Here is a 17,779-nt window from a genome sequence, read left to right as displayed (position 1 = left end):
ATTAAGTAAGAAAATAATGATAAAGAAATCACATACTTCATCTGGCAAGGTCCTCAACAGGTTGAACAAGGAGTTGACCATATGATACAGTAATTCCACTCCTAGAGAAATGAAAGCATATGTCCACACAGAAACATGTACACAGGTATTCATAGCAGCATTATTCACAATAGCCACAAAGCGCAAATGTCTACCAACTGATGAATGGGTAAATAATGTGGTATGTCCCTACAAAGGAATATTATTTGGTCATAAAAAGGAATGACATTTGGGGTAATGAAAATGTTCTAAAAACTTATTATGATAATGGTTGCACAACTGTGAATATATTAAAAGTAATTGAATTGCATACTTTAGGTGAATTGTACAGTATGTGAATTGTATTTCAGAATGTATCATGTATCAGGAGGAGTGTATCATGCTACAACATGGATGAAGCTTGAAAACATACTAAGTGAAAAGAGTCAGTCACAAAAGACCACATATTGTATGATTCTGTTTATGCAAAATGTCCAGAATTGGCAAATCTAGAGAAAGAAAGTAGATTAGAGGTCACCTAGGGCTGGGGAGATGGGAGGGACTGGAGATTGATAGCTAAAGGGTATGAGTTTCTTTTGGAGTAATAAAAATGTTATAAAATTGATTGTGTTGATATTTGCACAACTCTGAGACTGTATTAAAAATCATTGGATTTTAATATATACTTTAAATGGGCAAACTGTATGGTATGCAAATTATATCTCAAGAAAGCTGTTACCAAAAAAAATATTGTTGGACCCCCATTGTGTAAAAAATATGTATGAATATATATATATATATATAAATATATATATATAATATATAAAGACCAAAAAAAGTCCTGACATATTAATAATGTTAGTTCTAGGTTGTAGGTTTATGATTTTTTTCTTCATTTTTCACTTGTAATTCTGAGCATGTGTTACTTTCATAATCAGAAAAATAAACAGTACTTAAAAACACAACATAATACAGGCTACAATTCAGTTATGTCTGTGGTGTGGTTGGAGTCCTGAGGAAGGAGAGTGCTACAGATGGAAAAGTGTCCCCATCGCCCAAGCTCGTATGTCGGGTCCCTAACCCTCAATGTGACTGTATTTGGAGATAGTGGTAATTAAGGTTGAGTGAGGTCACAAGGGTGGGGCCCTGATCTGATAGGATTAGTGTGCTTAGAAGAAGAGGCACTGGGGAGGGAGGTGGCTCTCTTCCTCCCCCCGCCATGTGCACCCGCACAACGAAAGCAGCCCTCTGCAAGTTGGGAAGAGAGGCCTTACCAGAAACCAGTCTTCCTGGACTTCGATCCTGGAATTCTAGTTTCCAGAACTGTGAGAAAATCAACTTCTGTTTTTAAGCCCCCTGATCTGTGGTATTTTGCTCTAGCAGTCCAAGCTAAGACAAAAGGATTCCCTCTCCTGGGGAGAAGGGAGTGTTTCTCCTAGTTTCCCTGGCTCTTTGCTGATCTCCCTCTGTCCCCCTCCTCCCTGCTTCCAAAGCCATCTTTGGAAGGGCAGACGGGATTGCACTGTTCCGACGCTGCCAGAGGCCTGCAAGAAAGTTTCACTTCCTCTCTCTTGCATACCCCATCACAGGGGCCGAGTTCCCCACACTCCTCTAAGAAGTTAAGGGTCTGCTTGAACATACTCTAGGCAGTTGCAGAATAGGTGCTGCATTCTACTGATAAGCTAGAGACATGCCTGAATCCTTCCGACCCCTGTTTTTCCCAGAAGTAAATACACACTGGATCCTAAAGAATGCTAAGTCCAACTTTAGGAAACGAATCAGCTGATTGTTCCAAAGTTTTCCAAACCAAGCTTGTGCCCCAGCCAAGCTGGGGCTGGAGACTGGAGGGTACCATCCCCCCTCCCTCGTCCCTGGAAACCCACTCCTCATTAAAGAAGTAATGGAATCCTGCTTGGTTCCTGGGTGCTGGATGAAAAAGGCCCTTCTGCACTGGGAAGGGAGTGGACAAGAGATGGGGCGCAGACTGGGTAGATGATGGGCCAGCCTCCTGGAGACAGCCATATTTGCAAGGGCCTGAATAAGAAGCGGTAGGCAAGCAGGTTTGAGGCGCCCGGTTAGGGGACAGCAGCACAAGGATGATGTCAAGATGCGGCATTATAGGCAGGATAACGTCCGGTGCCCCACCCGAGGGCACATGGGGATTCCACCCTCACGTCTGAGCATGCGCCAGAACCAGACCCTGCTCCGCCTTTGGCTACCCCGCAACCTTCCCGCCAAGCCGGCATCCAATCAGAAAGTGCTACACTCCGCGTGTCTCACAACAGCCAATTGGAAGCTAGATTCTGGGTCTCGACCCGCCCTCAAGGTGCTCCGGACCAATGAGTGCCCACGAGTGGTGGGCTAATGTGGAACAGCGCGCGCAGGGCAGCGGCTTCCGTTGAGCGCGCGGTGCGGCAGCGGCAGCGGCAGTTGAGGACCAATAGAGGCGGTGGGCAGCGGCGCAGTTCACCATGGTAAGGCCCTCAGGCCAGGGACCCCCGTGCGGCGGGCCCCACACGCGTTGGCGGGACCCCAGGCCTCTCGCCCAGCAGACGCCCAGGCAGGAGGGCAGACGAGGCCTGACACGTGAGGCGGCCGGACGGGGTGGCTCGGGATGGACAGCGGGACCGGCGGGGCGGGCTTGCTGGGGCGAGGTGGCGCCGTTGGGCGCAGAGGCCGGGTCGGCCGGGGCTGCGTGGGCCCGCAAGGCCGCTCCCTCGTCCTCCGGCCGTGTGGGCCCCTGGCAGCGGTGTCCCCTGGTGCGGGAGTGTCGAGGGCGGCGGCCGGGTTGGCGGTGGCCTTAGTCCCCGAGAGGGTAGAACCTGGCGGCGGGGGTCCTGGGGCCGGGGCGGGGCAGTTCTCACAAGATCGGGGCTCTGGCCCTCCGTACATCGCTAGAAATTACCGAGGACGCCGAAGAGCCTTTGTTTGTGTGGTTACGTCTATTGAGGAACTTTAAAAATACTCATTTATTCACTCCAATGCAGCGCGTTGACACCCAAGAGTGACCATAGTTTGCCAGCCCCTTCAAGGAAAAAGCATTCCATGAAAACAACAGCCAGTCCAGTCGGCAACTCAAATGCACGCGCGCGTTTTCTCAGGGCAGCAGTTTCAGCATGTGCGCTGTGATTTTGTCACTGTACTTACGTGCTTAAGGGTGGAGATTTAATAAAATTACTCTTTTACTTCAGCAAGGTCATTCTTAAATGAAACTGGCCTTTTTTTTCTTTTTCACTGTGAATACATAAGGGTGAAAACCTAGATCTGTGCTCAGGCCCCAGCAGTTTTACCCGCCATTGATTATACACCGTCACTTCAAATGCCAGAGACCGAAAGGGCCGCTCACCCTGTAGTCCTACTTTGAAATTGCTTTTATGTCCACGTACCCCGAAGAGGTCGATGGACCCCCTACTGCATGAGAACTCCACTGTGATGACTTTGAGGGCTGTTGCTGGGTAAGTAGAGGGGTAGAAACAATGGGTCGTTGTGACGAGGAAACACACCTTCTTGTGAAGTCAGGGAGGAAGGAGAGCAGAAAGGTCTGTTTGCACAGCCGGCGGTAGGAAGTGGGAGCCTCTGGGTAAGTAGAGAGCGCAGTTACCTGCCAAGAATACGGAGAGACGAGATGGCCTTCAGTTTGGAAGGAACAGAGGACATTTCAGATTTTTTTTCAGAGAGGACATAGAGCTGACTAGGTTGGCAATGAATTTATAATGGCTTTCTCTTGAAAGCTAGGAATGATTTTCCTGACTTTGATTAGTTTCATTGATTAGATGATCAGATGGAAGACGTATTACAGACCCCTTAGCTCTCTACCCCTATTTTGTAAATGAAGAAACGGGGTGATTTCCCCAGGTCACAGAACTTACTAGGATTATGCTGGGGCGAGTCAGTGGAATGGCCAAGCAAGCATCCTGTGGAGTCCGGCGTGTCTGCGTTTTGGTGAGGCAGAATGAGTGATACAGACCCGGAAACGGTCTGGTTCTTGGATTCCAGAGGACCTCCCAGAGTGTTGATGAATTCATCGTCTAGGGGGATGAGTTACTTGTCACTGGAAAAGTTCTTCGGGTTAGGATTTAGGGTAGGTGGGACACTGCATACTTCATTTGATCTCTTCTGTGTGTTTGTCAGGATGATGTGTCTAAAACCAAACAAGTGACTAGCAACTGTACAGTTAGAAGCTGGTAGGAAAGAGATGGTACATTCAAAATAAGTTCTTTGAGGAGACTTTTTATAAAGGTACTATTTATAAAGGTATGGGCAGGGTTAAGGAAACTGCCAAAGGACAGTGCAGCATCCAGCATTTATGATCCCTGGGAGCCATTAACTCTTAGGCTTGACAGGTAAGAGGGCGGGGTGTTGTGCCCAAAGTCGCGAATCCCAGAAGACCACCAAGGAGCCAACACCGATGCAAAAGCAAAGAGCCTTTATTCGAGCTAGCTCGAGCTCAATCTCTCATCTACACCAACGCAGTGGCAAGATGCCAGAGAAAGAGAGCGCGTTTCAATACCACAAAGGTTTTATGGGGTTCTAGGGCAGTTGGTGGGGTGATGGTCATGGCTCTGGCTGATTGGCTGGATCTAGGGGTAGTTGGTGGGGTGATAGGTCTTGGCTCTGGTCAATTGGCAGGGTCTAAGGGTGGTGGGTGAGCTCCTTGCTGACTGGAGAGGAGAGAGACCAAGCTCCTATTGGGTGAAATAGGATCCAGGTCCCGATTGGCTGAAATGGAATCTGGGAGCTTGCCCTTTCAGGGGTAGTTCCTAGAAGTTGAGAGGGTAGCTTTATGAAGAGCGCTGACTGCTCAAGTCTGTGGCCTTGACAAATGGACTCAAGCAATCCATGGCAGTCTGGCAGGGAAGGAGCCAGCAACTCCCTGCCCAAACCTTCCTCTAACCGCCTCCTCTCCTGCGGCTGTCTGCCACTGGCTCAAGTGCCCAGAAGCCAGGGAGCAAGAAAGCCCCTTGAGGCGGCTCACATGGGTCAGGCTCGCAGAGCACAGCTGGGTACTGAACAGTGTGGGTATCTGGAGGGACAGAGAGAGGATGCACACTCAGTGGCCACCAGCGCCTGGGCCATGGTGACCTGTGTCCTAGCCCACTTTCTCAGTCCCAACTCTGCTAGCTTTTGCCTTATCCTTTGGTCAGGGCACAATGAAAAGCTGCTCTATCGTCAGAGAAGTACTGTGACTGACGGTATGTGGAATTTATTGGCATGACATGGATCCCAAGTTTTAAAATAAGCAAATTTTGGTGTAGTAGCAAACATAGGTTCTGGGGCTGCTCTAGTCTCAGTAGTTAGGGTGGTTTAGGGTCGGTTTTCACAAGGATTAAGGGTCACACAGGCTTCGTGGAAAATAAGGTTTGAGAAATCCTCACTCTGATGCACACATATAAATTACATTTTGCCTACCATATAATGACAGTTGCCTTGAAGGGAGGGGTCTCACATTTATGCTCTGGTTCCCAGCGCGAGTGCATCTCTATCCACGTGGGGCAGGCAGGCGTCCAGATCGGCAATGCCTGCTGGGAGCTGTACTGCCTTGAACACGGAATTCAGCCCGATGGCCAGATGCCAAGTGACAAAACCATCGGCGGAGGGGATGACTCCTTCAACACGTTCTTCAGCGAGACTGGGGCTGGCAAGCACGTGCCAAGAGCGGTGTTTGTGGACCTGGAGCCCACCGTGGTCGGTAGGTACTCGGGCGGCTTTCCGGGGAGGGTGGAAGAGCCTCTCTAGAGCCCCCATCCCGCCGTGCGCTCCGTGAGCCCCTCTGCAGGAAGGTTGGATGTGCAAGTGTTCGCCCACGGCCGTGTCAGGTGAGAAACCGAAAGGCTGGTGCTTGAAATGTGGGATGGAGGCTCCTAATTTAGGAAAACCCAATGGACAGGAAAGATGGGCTGGCGACATACACTGGTGCTGCCCCAGCCCCAGGCAGGGGGTCGTGTAGACCCCACCTGTGAGGAGCAGCACGTGCTGGGCAGAATCCATGCCTCTCGGTGAGGGAACAACAGGCCTTAAGGCCGCACAGCACATGTGTCCTTCTTGCAGATGAAGTGCGCACGGGGACCTACAGGCAGCTCTTCCACCCAGAGCAGCTGATCACGGGCAAGGAGGACGCAGCCAATAACTACGCCCGAGGCCATTACACCATCGGCAAGGAGATCGTGGACCTGGTCCTGGACCGGATCCGCAAGCTGGTAAGGAGCGCAGGGAAGGCTTCCTGTGGACGGTGACCTGGGCAGGAGGGTAGGCGGGTTGCACCTGGAGGTCACCTTGGCTAAACCCCAGTGTGGCCGCGGTGCACCCGTACGTCTGCAGTGTCTGCTTTGCTTGGCCTCTAAGCATAATGCACCTTCACCAGGGACGGTTCACACCCGCCTATCTTGCTGAGGAAAAGAAAAGTGGCCGTGGCATGGTGGTGGGGGCGTGGCTCCTGCGGGCGCTGGCTCACGGTCTGTGCTTTCTCTCAGGCGGACCTGTGCACGGGGCTGCAGGGCTTCCTCATCTTCCACAGCTTCGGGGGCGGCACCGGCTCTGGCTTTGCGTCCCTGCTCATGGAGCGGCTCTCGGTGGATTACGGCAAAAAGTCCAAGCTGGAATTTGCCATTTACCCAGCCCCGCAGGTGTCCACGGCCGTGGTGGAGCCCTACAACTCCATCCTGACCACCCACACGACCCTGGAACACTCGGACTGTGCCTTCATGGTGGACAACGAGGCCATCTACGACATATGCCGGCGCAACCTGGATATCGAGCGGCCCACGTACACCAACCTCAACCGTCTGATTGGGCAGATCGTGTCCTCCATCACGGCCTCCCTGCGATTTGACGGGGCCTTGAACGTGGACCTGACGGAATTCCAGACCAACCTGGTCCCGTACCCCCGCATTCACTTCCCCCTGGCCACCTACGCGCCGGTCATCTCAGCCGAGAAGGCCTACCACGAGCAGCTGTCCGTGGCCGAGATCACCAATGCCTGCTTTGAGCCGGCCAACCAGATGGTCAAGTGTGACCCTCGCCACGGCAAGTACATGGCCTGCTGCATGTTGTACAGGGGGGACGTGGTCCCGAAAGACGTCAACGCGGCCATCGCCACCATCAAGACCAAGCGCACCATCCAGTTTGTAGATTGGTGCCCGACTGGGTTTAAGGTAGGGCTGGGGACACCGTGTGGTTTACCTGTTAGCCAGGACAGGCCCTGCGCAGAACGGTCCCCTTGGCAGCTAAGCTGCAGGGAAGACAAGTTTATTTGCTACATGATTTATTTTTTACCAAGTTCTTTAGGTACCCTTGTTCCTTATAATTATCCTGTAATGTTCATGGGGTAGTATTACTAACATCTTACACTTTATGACTGAGGCCGAGATGGCTTTTAGTATCTAAAAGCCTCATGGGCAGGTGATGGCACAAGCACTCAGTCTGACTATAGGTTTTGTCTGTCCTCCACATTTTTCCACTGTTCTCTCAAGAAGTTTGTCAGGGTCTGTGGTATCACTTGGTGTTAGAAATAGTGTTTTTTAGACCTCATATAACTTTAGTCACCCATTATCACAGCAATTTAGGCAACACTTATATTTCTGTAAATGGAATTTTGAATTGATTTTGTAGTATTTACTGTGGGGGCAAAGGGTAAGCAGTTTCTCCAAAGCAGACTGGCACCACTGCATGGCACACAAAATCATACTGATGATTAGGTGGCTCCTTCACCTGTATTTAGTATCACAGTGAAATGTCTACCAAGAGAAAAGCAGCATGGACTTGGAGCCAGTAACTGACTTTCAGGCTCTAGACCAAGTGTGACTACCAGGCTGAGTGCCTCACCACATCTGGGTTCATTAACTTTGTGCTCTTGGTAGAAGTCCTTGTTCACCATTGATTTCCTTGTTAGACACAGTTGTGGTCCCCACGTTTGTAAGCCCTGATGGGTTCCTAAAGTATTTGTGGAGTAGCAAGTTCCATGGTCTTTCCAGACTGAAAATGACAAGTAGCAGCAGCAGTATGTGTGTCTTACTCCTATTTGGAATGGCCCGTAGCTTCTAACAACAAACAAGTTGTTGAACCTGTTTGGCCTTGCCAGCCCCACTTTAAGATGCCTTAATGCAGATGTCTAGTTATAAAATTGACACATTTAAAGTGACTCACAACAAAGTGTAAAATCTGCAACAGGTTTCACCCAGTCTGTAATTATTAAATCTCACATGGGATGTTTGCAGACCTTAAAGGTTACAGGTCAGAGTTGACACCTTCCATTCCACATGTGTACTTACCAAGTTCTTGACTTGAGTGAAGGAAGTTTTCTTTCAGCTCCTGTGACCTTTGGAGGGTAAGGATGTCCAGATACCCTCAGCTGGGAGGCACTGTGGGAGGTGCTGTGCCTCTTGCCCAAGTTTCTTCTTAGCTGAGTCTCTGGCTCCTGAGAGCCGCCCGGGAGGCCATCTGTGGGGAGCTGCAGGAAATCGCTGCTTTTACTCTCCTCACAGAAGACAGTCCAGCCCCACATGGACTGTGTTTTCTCATTGCTGTAAATGCCTGTTTGTCAGTCTGAGGATGATTTCACCATGTGTTGTTTAACCGCTGTTTATGCAGAGATATGCTGTTTTCAAGGAATCTTTTTTCCATGTTTATATTTAGTTTTTATTGTAAAAATGCAGATACGTGGCAAAATATTAAAACAGTGCAGAAGGGTGAAAAGCTCAAGTCCTCTCCCCCATCTACAGAGCCTTGTCCTTCAAGAGCTATTCTGTGTATATTCAAGATATGTGATACCTTTTGTTATATGGGTGATGTTGACAGAAAGGCCAGCAATATGGGCAAAGGAGACAGACTCAACACACTGCACCAGGGGAGCAAAGAGCAGGAAGCTGGCAGCACTCCCATCTGGAGAGGCTGGCTGGCCTGGCATTAGAGCTGTGAGAGGGTACCAGGATTAGAAACCCCAGGCCCTTCTTTGCCCCTCCCACCTCTTATGGAGGCTGGCTGTGTGTCTAGCTGTTGCTCACCAAGGCAAGGATGGATCACTGCCTCCGCACACTCCCATGCCTTTGTCTGCCTCCAGCATGATGCTCCCCTAGCTGTCCAAGGCTCTAGCCCCTGTGCGTTACTACAGGTATTTATAAGCATAAATACATAGGACTCAACATGGTTTTCTTTTCACCAAGTATACAATAGACTTTGGACATACTTATATGCTAAGATAGACTTATCTTTTTTTATGATCACTATATGAATATGTAACAATTCAGTTCACTACTGTGGACACTTGTTTCCAGTTTTGCCATTACATACAGTGCTTTAAACTAAATACATTAAAAATGTTTACATATGTAGCTTTGTGCTCTTATACGGACAAATCCAAAAACTGAAAGTATACATCACTCTGTTTACCTTCTCGGGCAGGTGGGCATCAACTACCAGCCCCCCACCGTCGTCCCTGGCGGGGACCTGGCCAAGGTGCAGCGGGCCGTGTGCATGCTGAGCAACACCACGGCCATCGCTGAGGCCTGGGCCCGCCTGGACCACAAGTTCGACCTCATGTACGCAAAGCGAGCCTTTGTGCACTGGTACGTGGGGGAAGGCATGGAGGAAGGCGAGTTCTCCGAGGCCCGGGAGGACCTGGCCGCCCTGGAGAAGGATTACGAGGAGGTGGGCGTGGATTCCGTGGAGGCAGAGGCCGAAGAGGGGGAGGAGTACTGAATGGGCGGGCTGGCAACTGCCCCTTTATTATTTCCTCCCACAACATAACAAGATGTCTTTACTTATTAAAGTTTATGTATTGAGGCATCACCTGTCTCTTGTGCTTCATTCTGACAAAGTTCCTTGTCCACATAGCCGCCTGTTTCTGCTCAGTAAAAATCAAGCATATTTATGTTTGTTACTGCAAGAGTTCCAAAGGCATGGCTTAGGGGAGTAAGAGGAAAATTCTTTGACTATTTTAAATGTAAACAGTAAGTCCTTTGCCCCATCTTGACGTTCTCTGGGGGGTCTAACAGCCCTGTGACGGCTTTTTCCTAAATCGTGGAGCGGCTGCTTCACCTTCGGTCAGCGGGGCCAGGGAGGCAGCCCCGCCCCGGCACTAACCCAGCTCCCGACGCCCCGATTCCAAGGCCCCGGGCTTTTCCCTGGCGCGTCCTTGTTGGTCGCGACAACAGCCTTCTGCCCGGCCGATGTGCCGGGACGGCGCGGGTGGCCGCCGCCCACCCTCCCGTCACAGGCAGCTGTCCCGGAGTGAGCGGCGAGCCCCGGCTCCGTCGGGTGGCCCTGCCTCGGGTCGGTGGCGGTAGCTCTCGGGCAGGCGGGGCGCCCTCACAGGAGCGAGCCGCGAGCGCTACGGGGCCTGGACGACGCCGGCCCTGCGACCCCACGCTCCCCCTGCTTCCGGATCTCTGGTACCGACTTCCGCCGCGCGCAGCCCCTCGCGAGACTTCGGCGGCGCAGAAATGGCGAGATCGTGAGTGTCGCTGACTGGAGTCAGGACAACGGGCTGGGACGGGGAGCGGGCGAGATCGGGCCGGGGAAGAACCAGCAGCCCAGGGCCACCTGAGCGGAGCGGCGGCGGGTGCGCGAGGCCCCTACGGGCCCGAACAGCCGCCCGCGACCGAACTCCCGCCTCTTTCCCAGATGCCGCGTCACTGCTCCGCCGCCGGCTGCTGCACACGGGACACACGCGAGACGCGCAACCGCGGCATTTCCTTTCACAGGTCAGCACGCGTGCGTCCCGGCGCGTGAAGGTTCACTAGCGCATGCGCCCGCTTTGCCCGCTTCGTATAGCCACGACTGCGCACGCGTCCCCTTACGGTCGGGGCGCAGTTTGAACTTCAGGGTGGCGGAGGATGAAGGGGGCGGTCCAGGTGGGACTGAGGACGGAACGGGAGGTCACCGCCCTTGTGTCCTTCTGCTAGATGATTCTGAGCAAGTTGCTGTCCCTCAGGCCTTCGTTTCCTCGTGCCCAGGCGGGCGGTGCTTACCCTGTAGAGGGTACAGTGAGGTCTGGTCGCGGCAGGTGCAGGGCCAGCCCTTCCCGTCTGGGGAGCCTGGGCAGCATGACCCCAGGACTGCAGGCAGCCTGGTGCTCACGGGCTTGTGGCTCCGCAGACTTCCCAAGAAGGACAACCCGAGGCGAGGCTTGTGGCTGGCCAACTGCCAGCGGCTGGACCCCAGCGGCCAGGGCCTGTGGGACCCCGCATCTGAGTACATCTACTTCTGCTCCAAACACTTCGAAGAGAACTGCTTTGAGCTGGTGGGCATCAGGTGAGCCTGCTGGTCATCCAGCTTTGGGGCAGAGTGGGGGGCGGCAATGTAGCCAGCCCATCAGGCAGCTGAAGGGCCCGGAGAGGTGACTGATTCCTGGGTAGCTGCTGCTCCCAGCTCCATACCCCAGTTTCCTCTTTTGACCCATGAGGACCCACTCACTGCTGCACCAGTGAAACGAGGAAAACATTAGCTTTTCCAGGTGTTTCTTAGAACACTGGTCCTTCTGGCAAGTCCACAAATGAAATAGTCCTGCAGGGAAGAGCTTGGTGTCAGTCTACCTAACTTGGAAGTCCCCAAACTCGTTGGTAATATGCCTCCCCACCCCTACAGAGCTAGCACAGGAGCCTGTGCCACGGTGCTGGAGGGCATGCTGGCTCTGTGCCCTACAGGTTGGCCTAGGGCGGACACTGGCTCTCTGTCTCATCCAGGCTGCTTTCCCCCACAGTGGGTATCACAGGCTGAAGGAGGGGGCCGTTCCCACGATATTTGAGACTTTCTCCAAGTTACGGCGGACAGGCAAGACCAAGGGGCACAGGTACTCACCCGGCCTCCCTGATGTGAGCCGGCTCCGGCGATGCAGAAAGCGGTACGTGCTGCAGGTCAGGGTGTGTGTGTGCGTGTGTGTGTGCACGCACGCCCCACTCCTACCCCAAGACCGAGGGGGTGGGCTTTAGGGTGTTTGCCAGCAGCCTTGCCGGACAGGTTTCTGGACGTGTGGAGCAGGTTCAGGTGGGCTGGTGGAGTCAGGCCGGCCCTCTCTGGCAGTCTCCCTCTCTTCCCCCAGCTGCTCTGAGGGCCGAGGACCCACAACTCCATTTTCTCCACCTCCACCTGCTGATGTCACCTGCTTTCCTGCGGAAGAGGCCTCAGCACCTGCCGCTTTGCCTGCCTCCCCCACTGGGAGGCTGGAGCCTGGCCTCAGCAGCCCCTTCTCAGACCTCCTGGGGCCCCTGGGTGCCCAGGCAGATGAAGCAGGCTGCAGTGCCCAGCCCTCCCCTGAGCGGCAGCCGTCCCCTCTTGAGCCGCGGCCCATCTCACCCTCAGCCTACATGCTGCGCCTCCCGCCACCTGCCGGAGCCTACATCCAGAATGAGCACAGCTACCAGGTGGGTAGTGCCCTGCTCTGGAAGCGGAGGGCTGAGGCCGCACTGGATGCCCTGGACAAGGCCCAGCGCCAGCTGCAGGCCTGCAAGCGGCGGGAGCAGCGGCTGCGGCTACGGCTGACCAAGCTGCAGCAAGAGCGGGCACGGGAGAAGCGGGCACAGGCAGACGCCCGCCAGACTCTGAAGGAGCATGTGCAAGACTTTGCTATGCAGCTGAGCAGCAGCATGGCCTGAGGCGGGGGCAGCAGGACCCAGGGCTGACCGAGGGGCTGCCATCAGGGCTCCGGCCTCTTCCTCCCACTCTGCCTGGAGAGGGACCTGAGCTGAGCTGTGGCCACCAGACCCACCATATGCCATAATAAAGTGGATCCTAGAAGGAGGCCCTGCTGTCGGCTCAGCTGGCTGGGGCCCGTCCTCTGGGTACCAGGCTTGCTCCCCCAGTGGATAGAGACCCTGGAGTCCAAGCTGTGGGCTGTGGCAAGCAGAAAGCCCAGCTCCATGCCCCACAGGGTTAAGGGACAGGGCGATGGGTAGAGACCAGGGACACTGCCAGGCATTCTTTCCTCAGCACCATGGGGCCGTGACTCAAGCAACCGGCCCCTTTGAAAACCTGCATAACACCAAAGCCAGACTCGGGGACAGGGACAAGGGTGACCTTTGACCTCCTGGGGTTGCTATGCTCGCCCAGTGGTGGGAGCCAACGAGCAGGACACACAGGCCCTGGAGGCTTGTTACAAGGTGGGGAAGCTCGCAGGTAGCGGTTCTGGTCTCAGCCTGTGTCCCGTTTCTCTCAGCTTGACTGGAATCTGGGCTTCCCTGCCTGTGCGACGGGGAGCAGCTCAGTGCCAGGGGCGGTTTAACCACACCCACCCTCTCCCTGCTTGGCCTTGGCCGCAGCAGCCCCAAGAGCACAGCCCAGTGTCTCTTGAAGTCTGCTCTTGAAGACTGCCACGCAGTGTTCTGAAATTTGCTTCTCAGAGTCCTTGCTGTGTAAATTTATTCACGTATAGGAGAGACAGTCACGTGATGAGTGACAGGCTTTGCTGCTGAGCAGGGTTTCCAGAAGGGCACCGAGGCTCATCTTGCACCAGGCTGTTTCCCAGCCCGCTGGTGGCATTATGGATGGGCTCCCCTTGCCAAGGTTCCCCTAGGGCTCTCCGTCCACCTGCACACGGCTCCTAGGGCTCTTCAGCGAGGGGCACAACACGAGAAAGGAAACGAGCTCTAAAGCCGGGAGGGGGATCAGTGCCCCACAGTGGCTTCCTGGCAGCCAGGGCGAGAAGGTCCCTGGGTTCCCGGTCCCAGAAAGGAGGTGGAACAATGCCTTCACGGCATGGTGGACTCATGCATGGCCTTCTGTCAGGACAGGAAGAATTCAGTGGCTGGTCCTCACAGGCAGGGGCCTATAGTGCAGCTCTGGGATGCCAGGGTGGATACCTGCCCAACCCTTCGGGCATGCTCCCGGTTGGGATGGGGGGTTACTGACATGGATAGAGAACCAGGCGAGACTAGCCAATCCCAAGCCACCAGCCCTTAGCTCTGGGAGGGCCGAGGGGCTGTGCTACAAGGTGTGTGTGGTAGGTAGCACTCATGCGGCTTTAATGGAGGTGTGTCTATGACAGAATAAATACTTGGGGACAGATGGGGACCTGGGGGGCATCTCTACTGACTTCCTGAAATAGCCTGGGGCGCAGATGCCTGCCCAGGTGGGAAGGAAGCCAGGCTCAGTCCAGAGACCTCTAGGGCTGGGAGCTGATCAGGACCCTCCCACCCTGAAATTCACCTGAGTCAGACTCCACCTGCCCATCACTGTTGCCCACACACAAGCTCAGGGTGGCTGGAGAGGCCCCTTATACCAGCCTCAGTGAGGGTGAGGGGTGCTATGCAGCCCCCAAGTGGAAGGGGCCTTGACAGCAGAACCCAGTGACCAGACCGACAAGCCATGCCAGGGCCTTGCTAGGTGGGCAACCCAAAACCAGGTCCCTAGTGGGCTTGTCTCCCCACTGCTGGGCCCTGCCCAGGACCCCTGCCTCCTGCATGTCCCCACCCACACCTCCACCCAGGAGACCGTGCCAGCAGGGTGGCCTGTGGCACCACCCACTTCCTGTAGACCTGTGCTCAGCAGTGAACAGGCCTTCGGAGTTCCCCACCTCCCTCCACTCCCTTCCAAGGCTCTGGGCTCCCTGCCCCCTGGTGGGCAGGTCCGACCACCTCCTACAGGCCTGAGCGTGGCCAATGCAGTCTTTGCAGTGGACAGGGCAGGGTAGGTGTGGTCACTCTCCCGCATGGGCCAGCTCATATGTCAGCACTGAGCTCTGCGCACTGCTTGTCGGAGATGTGGGAGGCCAGGGAGTCTATGATGTCAAGCAGCAGCTGCTGGCTCAGCGAGCGCAGCGTGGGCAGCTTGGAGACCTGCGGGAGGCAACCAAAGGCTAAAGGAAGGAACCAGCTTCGCCTGAGGGCCAGGGAGTCCTTGGGCGCTCAACCAGCCCAGGGCTGGGTGGACTTGAGGACGGGATGAGGAGTGGCAGTGGGCGGGTGTGGTTACCCCCTGGGCCCACTGTTGCAGAGGACGCCGAGGTTCCAGGCACCCCACCCCACCCCTGACCTGGCCACGGGGAAGTGGGTTGTGCAGATGGAGGTGTGGAGCTGACCTTGGTGAACTGGTGCACGATGATATGCAGGCAGTGCCGCTTCATGTCCAGCGCCTGTGTCTTGTCTGCCGCCTCCAGGATCTGCAATGGCAGGTTCCTTGAGGTACTGCCCCACCTCCCCAGCCCAGCAGGTGCAGGGACCCCTGTGGACACCGAGTGGGCTACCTGCAGCACGTTCTGCACTGTCACGTTCATCTCCAGGTTCTGCTTGCAGTAGGCCTGCAGCCGGTTGTTGTAGAAGCCATAGTAGTAGGGGGCCGCGAACAGGTAGCTAGGGGCGGGTTAAGGAGCGTCTGGCCAGAGGAGCCCGTCCCCTCTGAGGGCAGAGGCCTAAGACCAGGCCGCTGCCTCCTGCCTGCTCAGAAGGGGGACCCACCCCACGAGGGGCTGGCACGCGGCTCCAGGGCAGGGAGGCCGCACCTTGCCCTCTACACAGGCTCTGAACCCCTTAGGGGTCAAAAGCCCCAGTCAGGATCCACAGAATCCCCTGCCGGGGAGACGCCCATATGCAGAACTGTCCACAGCCTTGCAGAGCCCCAAGGAACCCTGCACCCCATGTTCAGATCCTGCTGAAGTGACGTGACCGGGAATCATTCCACGTCTGTCTGTCTGCCCACCACATAGGGCAATGACTGACCCCTTCCTCTGGGCAGTCATGAGGGTAAGAACCCACCCACTGCCCTGGCTGTGCACCCCTCTGTGCCAGCTAATGACTTCAGAGAACCCCAGCAGAGCACTAGGCACCAGGAAATCTTTGGGAAACTGCCCAGCTGTTGGGCACAGGGACCCCCAGTGGCGACCCCACAGTGCCCTCCGGAGTGCGGATGCAGTGAGTCCTCGGGCGGCATGTTGACCTCGCCGTAGTAAATGTAGCGCAGCATGGACTCGAAGGCCTGCCTACTGGGCACCATCTCCCCGATGGAGATGTTCACCTGCCCGTCCTCAGGCATGAAGGACCGGAACATGGCCTCGAAGTAGCTGCAGATGGAGATGGGCAGCATCAGCCCAGCTCCAGCCACTGCAGCCAGTGCCAGGCGGCCCGGCCCTGCCCTGCCCTGTGGCCATGCCCCACCCACCTGGAGCGGGCGGCCAGGATGGCCTTGTGGGCTGGCCGGGGGTGCCCATCCAGCAGCAGTGTGATGTCACAGAACTCCGCACCTGCCCCCTCCAGGTACGCCTTCATGTCCTGGATCAGAGATGTGCCTGCAAGGTGGGCGTGGAGGGACCCTGAGCAGGTGCCTCCTGCCCCCTGCAGACCCGGAGCCAGACGGCAGCTTCTGACTTGGGCTCAGGGCCACAAGGGCACCACCACCTCCTCCCCATCTGCCCACAAAGCCACAAAGCATGGCCCTCAGGCCTACCCGGCCCCGAGCTGACCCCCCAAGTTCAGCCCACTGAGCCCACCTCCCTGCTCCACCCTCCAGGCCTGGCACACCTCACATGCTCTGTGTGTGTCACAGAGGCCAGTGGCAAGGGGCAGCACAGGCCGGGGAAGGTGAGAGGCGGAAGAGCCTCTGTTGTCCCTCCTTGGGCTGCGGGGAACCGGGAGGGCGAGGGGCATCTGAGGCCTGCGTCCCCCTTGCCGGGCCCCGACAGTGCACATGCCCAGAAGCGAAGCTCGGTGACTAATCGCTGTGCCCCTGGGCGCGTTGCTCACTTAGGAGGCCTGCAGACCTGAGGTCAGCCAGGGGCAGGCACCCTGGCTGGAGAGGTGCCTCGTGTCCCCCCGCAGAAACGGGCCAGGAGACCCCCGCCCTCAAGTGCACTGCCCACTGTGGACAGCCCTGTGGGTCTGGGGTTCTGCCTGCCATGAATGAGCCTGGGCTGCCTCCCTGCCCTGGCCCTGTGCCCAGGGGGACTCTCGTGTTCTGGCACCCACCCCAAGGGCCAGGCCAGTGCTTCCACGGCTCCTAAGTCTCCCATGAGCTGGAACAGTGGCCTGGCCTGGCACTCTCAGGGAAGGGGCCCAGGGCTCCCTACCGATGTCCAGGGGCTGGTCTGAGGGGGCACGGGGAGGCGGCTGCTGCTTCCGTCGCACTATCTCCACGATAAGTGGGGAGGAGAGGCGCTCGAACTCCTTCATCATGATCACCTGGTTGAAGTGGGACTCCTTCACCACGAAGTTCAGGCAGTGCTCCTGGGACAGACAAGCCAGGCAGGCGGTGGGGTCAGGCCTGAGTCCCAGGGCCACGGCCAGGGTGCACGCGGGGCCTGCGGGCATTGGCCGCTGCCAAGCGCACCTTGAGCTGGCCCAGCTGCAGCCGCGTGGCACTCTCGCACACGATGAGCACGTTCTGCAGGTCCACAGAAGCCTCGATGTACTGCCGACACAGCTGCTCCAGACGGCTCAGCTGGAAGCTCAGCGCCAGCTTGTACACGTCCACGATGAGCAGCACGTCCTCCACGTGGCCTGCGCCCAAGAGCCCCTGAGCCTCAGCGACCACGGGGAGCAGGGGGCAGCACCCACGGCTCTCCCCGCGGGTAAGGGTGGGCCGGGGCTGCTAGGCGCACCTCAGGACGCTGAGCCTCAGGTGCTGTACCCAGCCCCGTTCCCGCCCGCCCTTGCCCCCCAGGCAGACCTCTCCTCGGGTACTTGATCTTGTCGGTGTAGAGGAACTGCATGAGCACCTCAAATGGCCGGGCCTCGGCCTCGCGGATGGCCACGCGCAGCAGGGGCAGCCGGGCCCCACCCACAGCTGCACCAGGGGCCTCCCTGGGCGCCAGGGCAGCCTCCTCCTCCAGCTTCTATGGGGA

At 56.1% G+C, this 17,779-nt stretch overlaps 3 protein-coding genes across 5 annotated transcripts in view; 2 read left to right on the top strand and 1 right to left on the bottom strand.

Annotated features, from left to right (window-relative positions):
• The first annotated feature begins 2,332 nt into the window (after positions 1–2,332).
• Positions 2,333–9,801, top strand: LOC140846613 (tubulin alpha-3 chain). 2 transcript variants are annotated; one of them, XM_073223762.1, is made up of 5 exons: positions 2,333–2,492; positions 5,485–5,707; positions 6,067–6,215; positions 6,489–7,169; positions 9,415–9,801. In XM_073223762.1, the coding sequence occupies exons 1-5, from the start codon at positions 2,490–2,492 to the stop codon at positions 9,709–9,711; spliced, it is 1,353 nt and encodes a 450-aa protein (XP_073079863.1). In that variant the 5' UTR covers positions 2,333–2,489; the 3' UTR covers positions 9,712–9,801. The 2 variants fall into 2 exon arrangements, with proteins under 2 accessions (XP_073079863.1, XP_073079864.1); XM_073223763.1 differs by lacking the exon at positions 2,333–2,492 and adding an exon at positions 3,281–3,473.
• A 521-nt stretch (positions 9,802–10,322) lies between these two features.
• THAP7 (THAP domain containing 7) lies at positions 10,323–12,751 on the top strand. Its single transcript, XM_017679293.3, has 5 exons — positions 10,323–10,465; positions 10,636–10,715; positions 11,110–11,265; positions 11,714–11,854; positions 12,053–12,751. The coding sequence occupies exons 2-5, from the start codon at positions 10,636–10,638 to the stop codon at positions 12,603–12,605; spliced, it is 930 nt and encodes a 309-aa protein (XP_017534782.1). The 5' UTR covers positions 10,323–10,465; the 3' UTR covers positions 12,606–12,751.
• A 600-nt stretch (positions 12,752–13,351) lies between these two features.
• LZTR1 (leucine zipper like post translational regulator 1) overlaps positions 13,352–17,779 on the bottom strand; it is an 18,193-nt gene continuing 13,765 nt past the window's right edge. For both annotated transcript variants that reach the window (XM_036993185.2, XM_073223758.1), the window contains exons 14-21: positions 17,605–17,770; positions 17,266–17,435; positions 17,006–17,162; positions 16,102–16,228; positions 15,854–16,003; positions 15,191–15,296; positions 15,026–15,106; positions 13,352–14,783 (exon numbers count right to left, since the gene is read on the bottom strand). In XM_036993185.2, the coding sequence (XP_036849080.1) occupies positions 14,667–14,783; positions 15,026–15,106; positions 15,191–15,296; positions 15,854–16,003; positions 16,102–16,228; positions 17,006–17,162; positions 17,266–17,435; positions 17,605–17,770 (1,074 nt within the window). In that variant the 3' untranslated portion in view covers positions 13,352–14,666. The remainder of the gene's footprint in view (positions 14,784–15,025; positions 15,107–15,190; positions 15,297–15,853; positions 16,004–16,101; positions 16,229–17,005; positions 17,163–17,265; positions 17,436–17,604; positions 17,771–17,779) is intronic.

Source organism: Manis javanica, chromosome 15 (assembly GCF_040802235.1).
Source record: "Manis javanica isolate MJ-LG chromosome 15, MJ_LKY, whole genome shotgun sequence".
Taxonomy (NCBI): domain Eukaryota; kingdom Metazoa; phylum Chordata; class Mammalia; order Pholidota; family Manidae; genus Manis; species Manis javanica.
Note: the sequence above shows the minus strand (reverse complement) of the source record. Positions and strands in the feature narration are given on the sequence as shown.

Bases quoted from the DNA above. Each gene is read 5' to 3' on its own strand.
- THAP7 (XM_017679293.3), top strand. From the start codon at position 10,636: ATGCCGCGTCACTGCTCCGCCGCCGGCTGCTGCACACGGGACACACGC. The intron at 10,716-11,109 runs GTCAGCACGCGT...GTGGCTCCGCAG, and splicing joins CGCGGCATTTCCTTTCACAG to ACTTCCCAAGAAGGACAACC. The intron at 11,855-12,052 runs GTACGTGCTGCA...CTCTTCCCCCAG, and splicing joins CTCCGGCGATGCAGAAAGCG to CTGCTCTGAGGGCCGAGGAC.
- LOC140846613 (XM_073223762.1), top strand. The intron at 6,216-6,488 runs GTAAGGAGCGCA...GCTTTCTCTCAG, and splicing joins TGGACCGGATCCGCAAGCTG to GCGGACCTGTGCACGGGGCT. The intron at 7,170-9,414 runs GTAGGGCTGGGG...CTTCTCGGGCAG, and splicing joins GGTGCCCGACTGGGTTTAAG to GTGGGCATCAACTACCAGCC.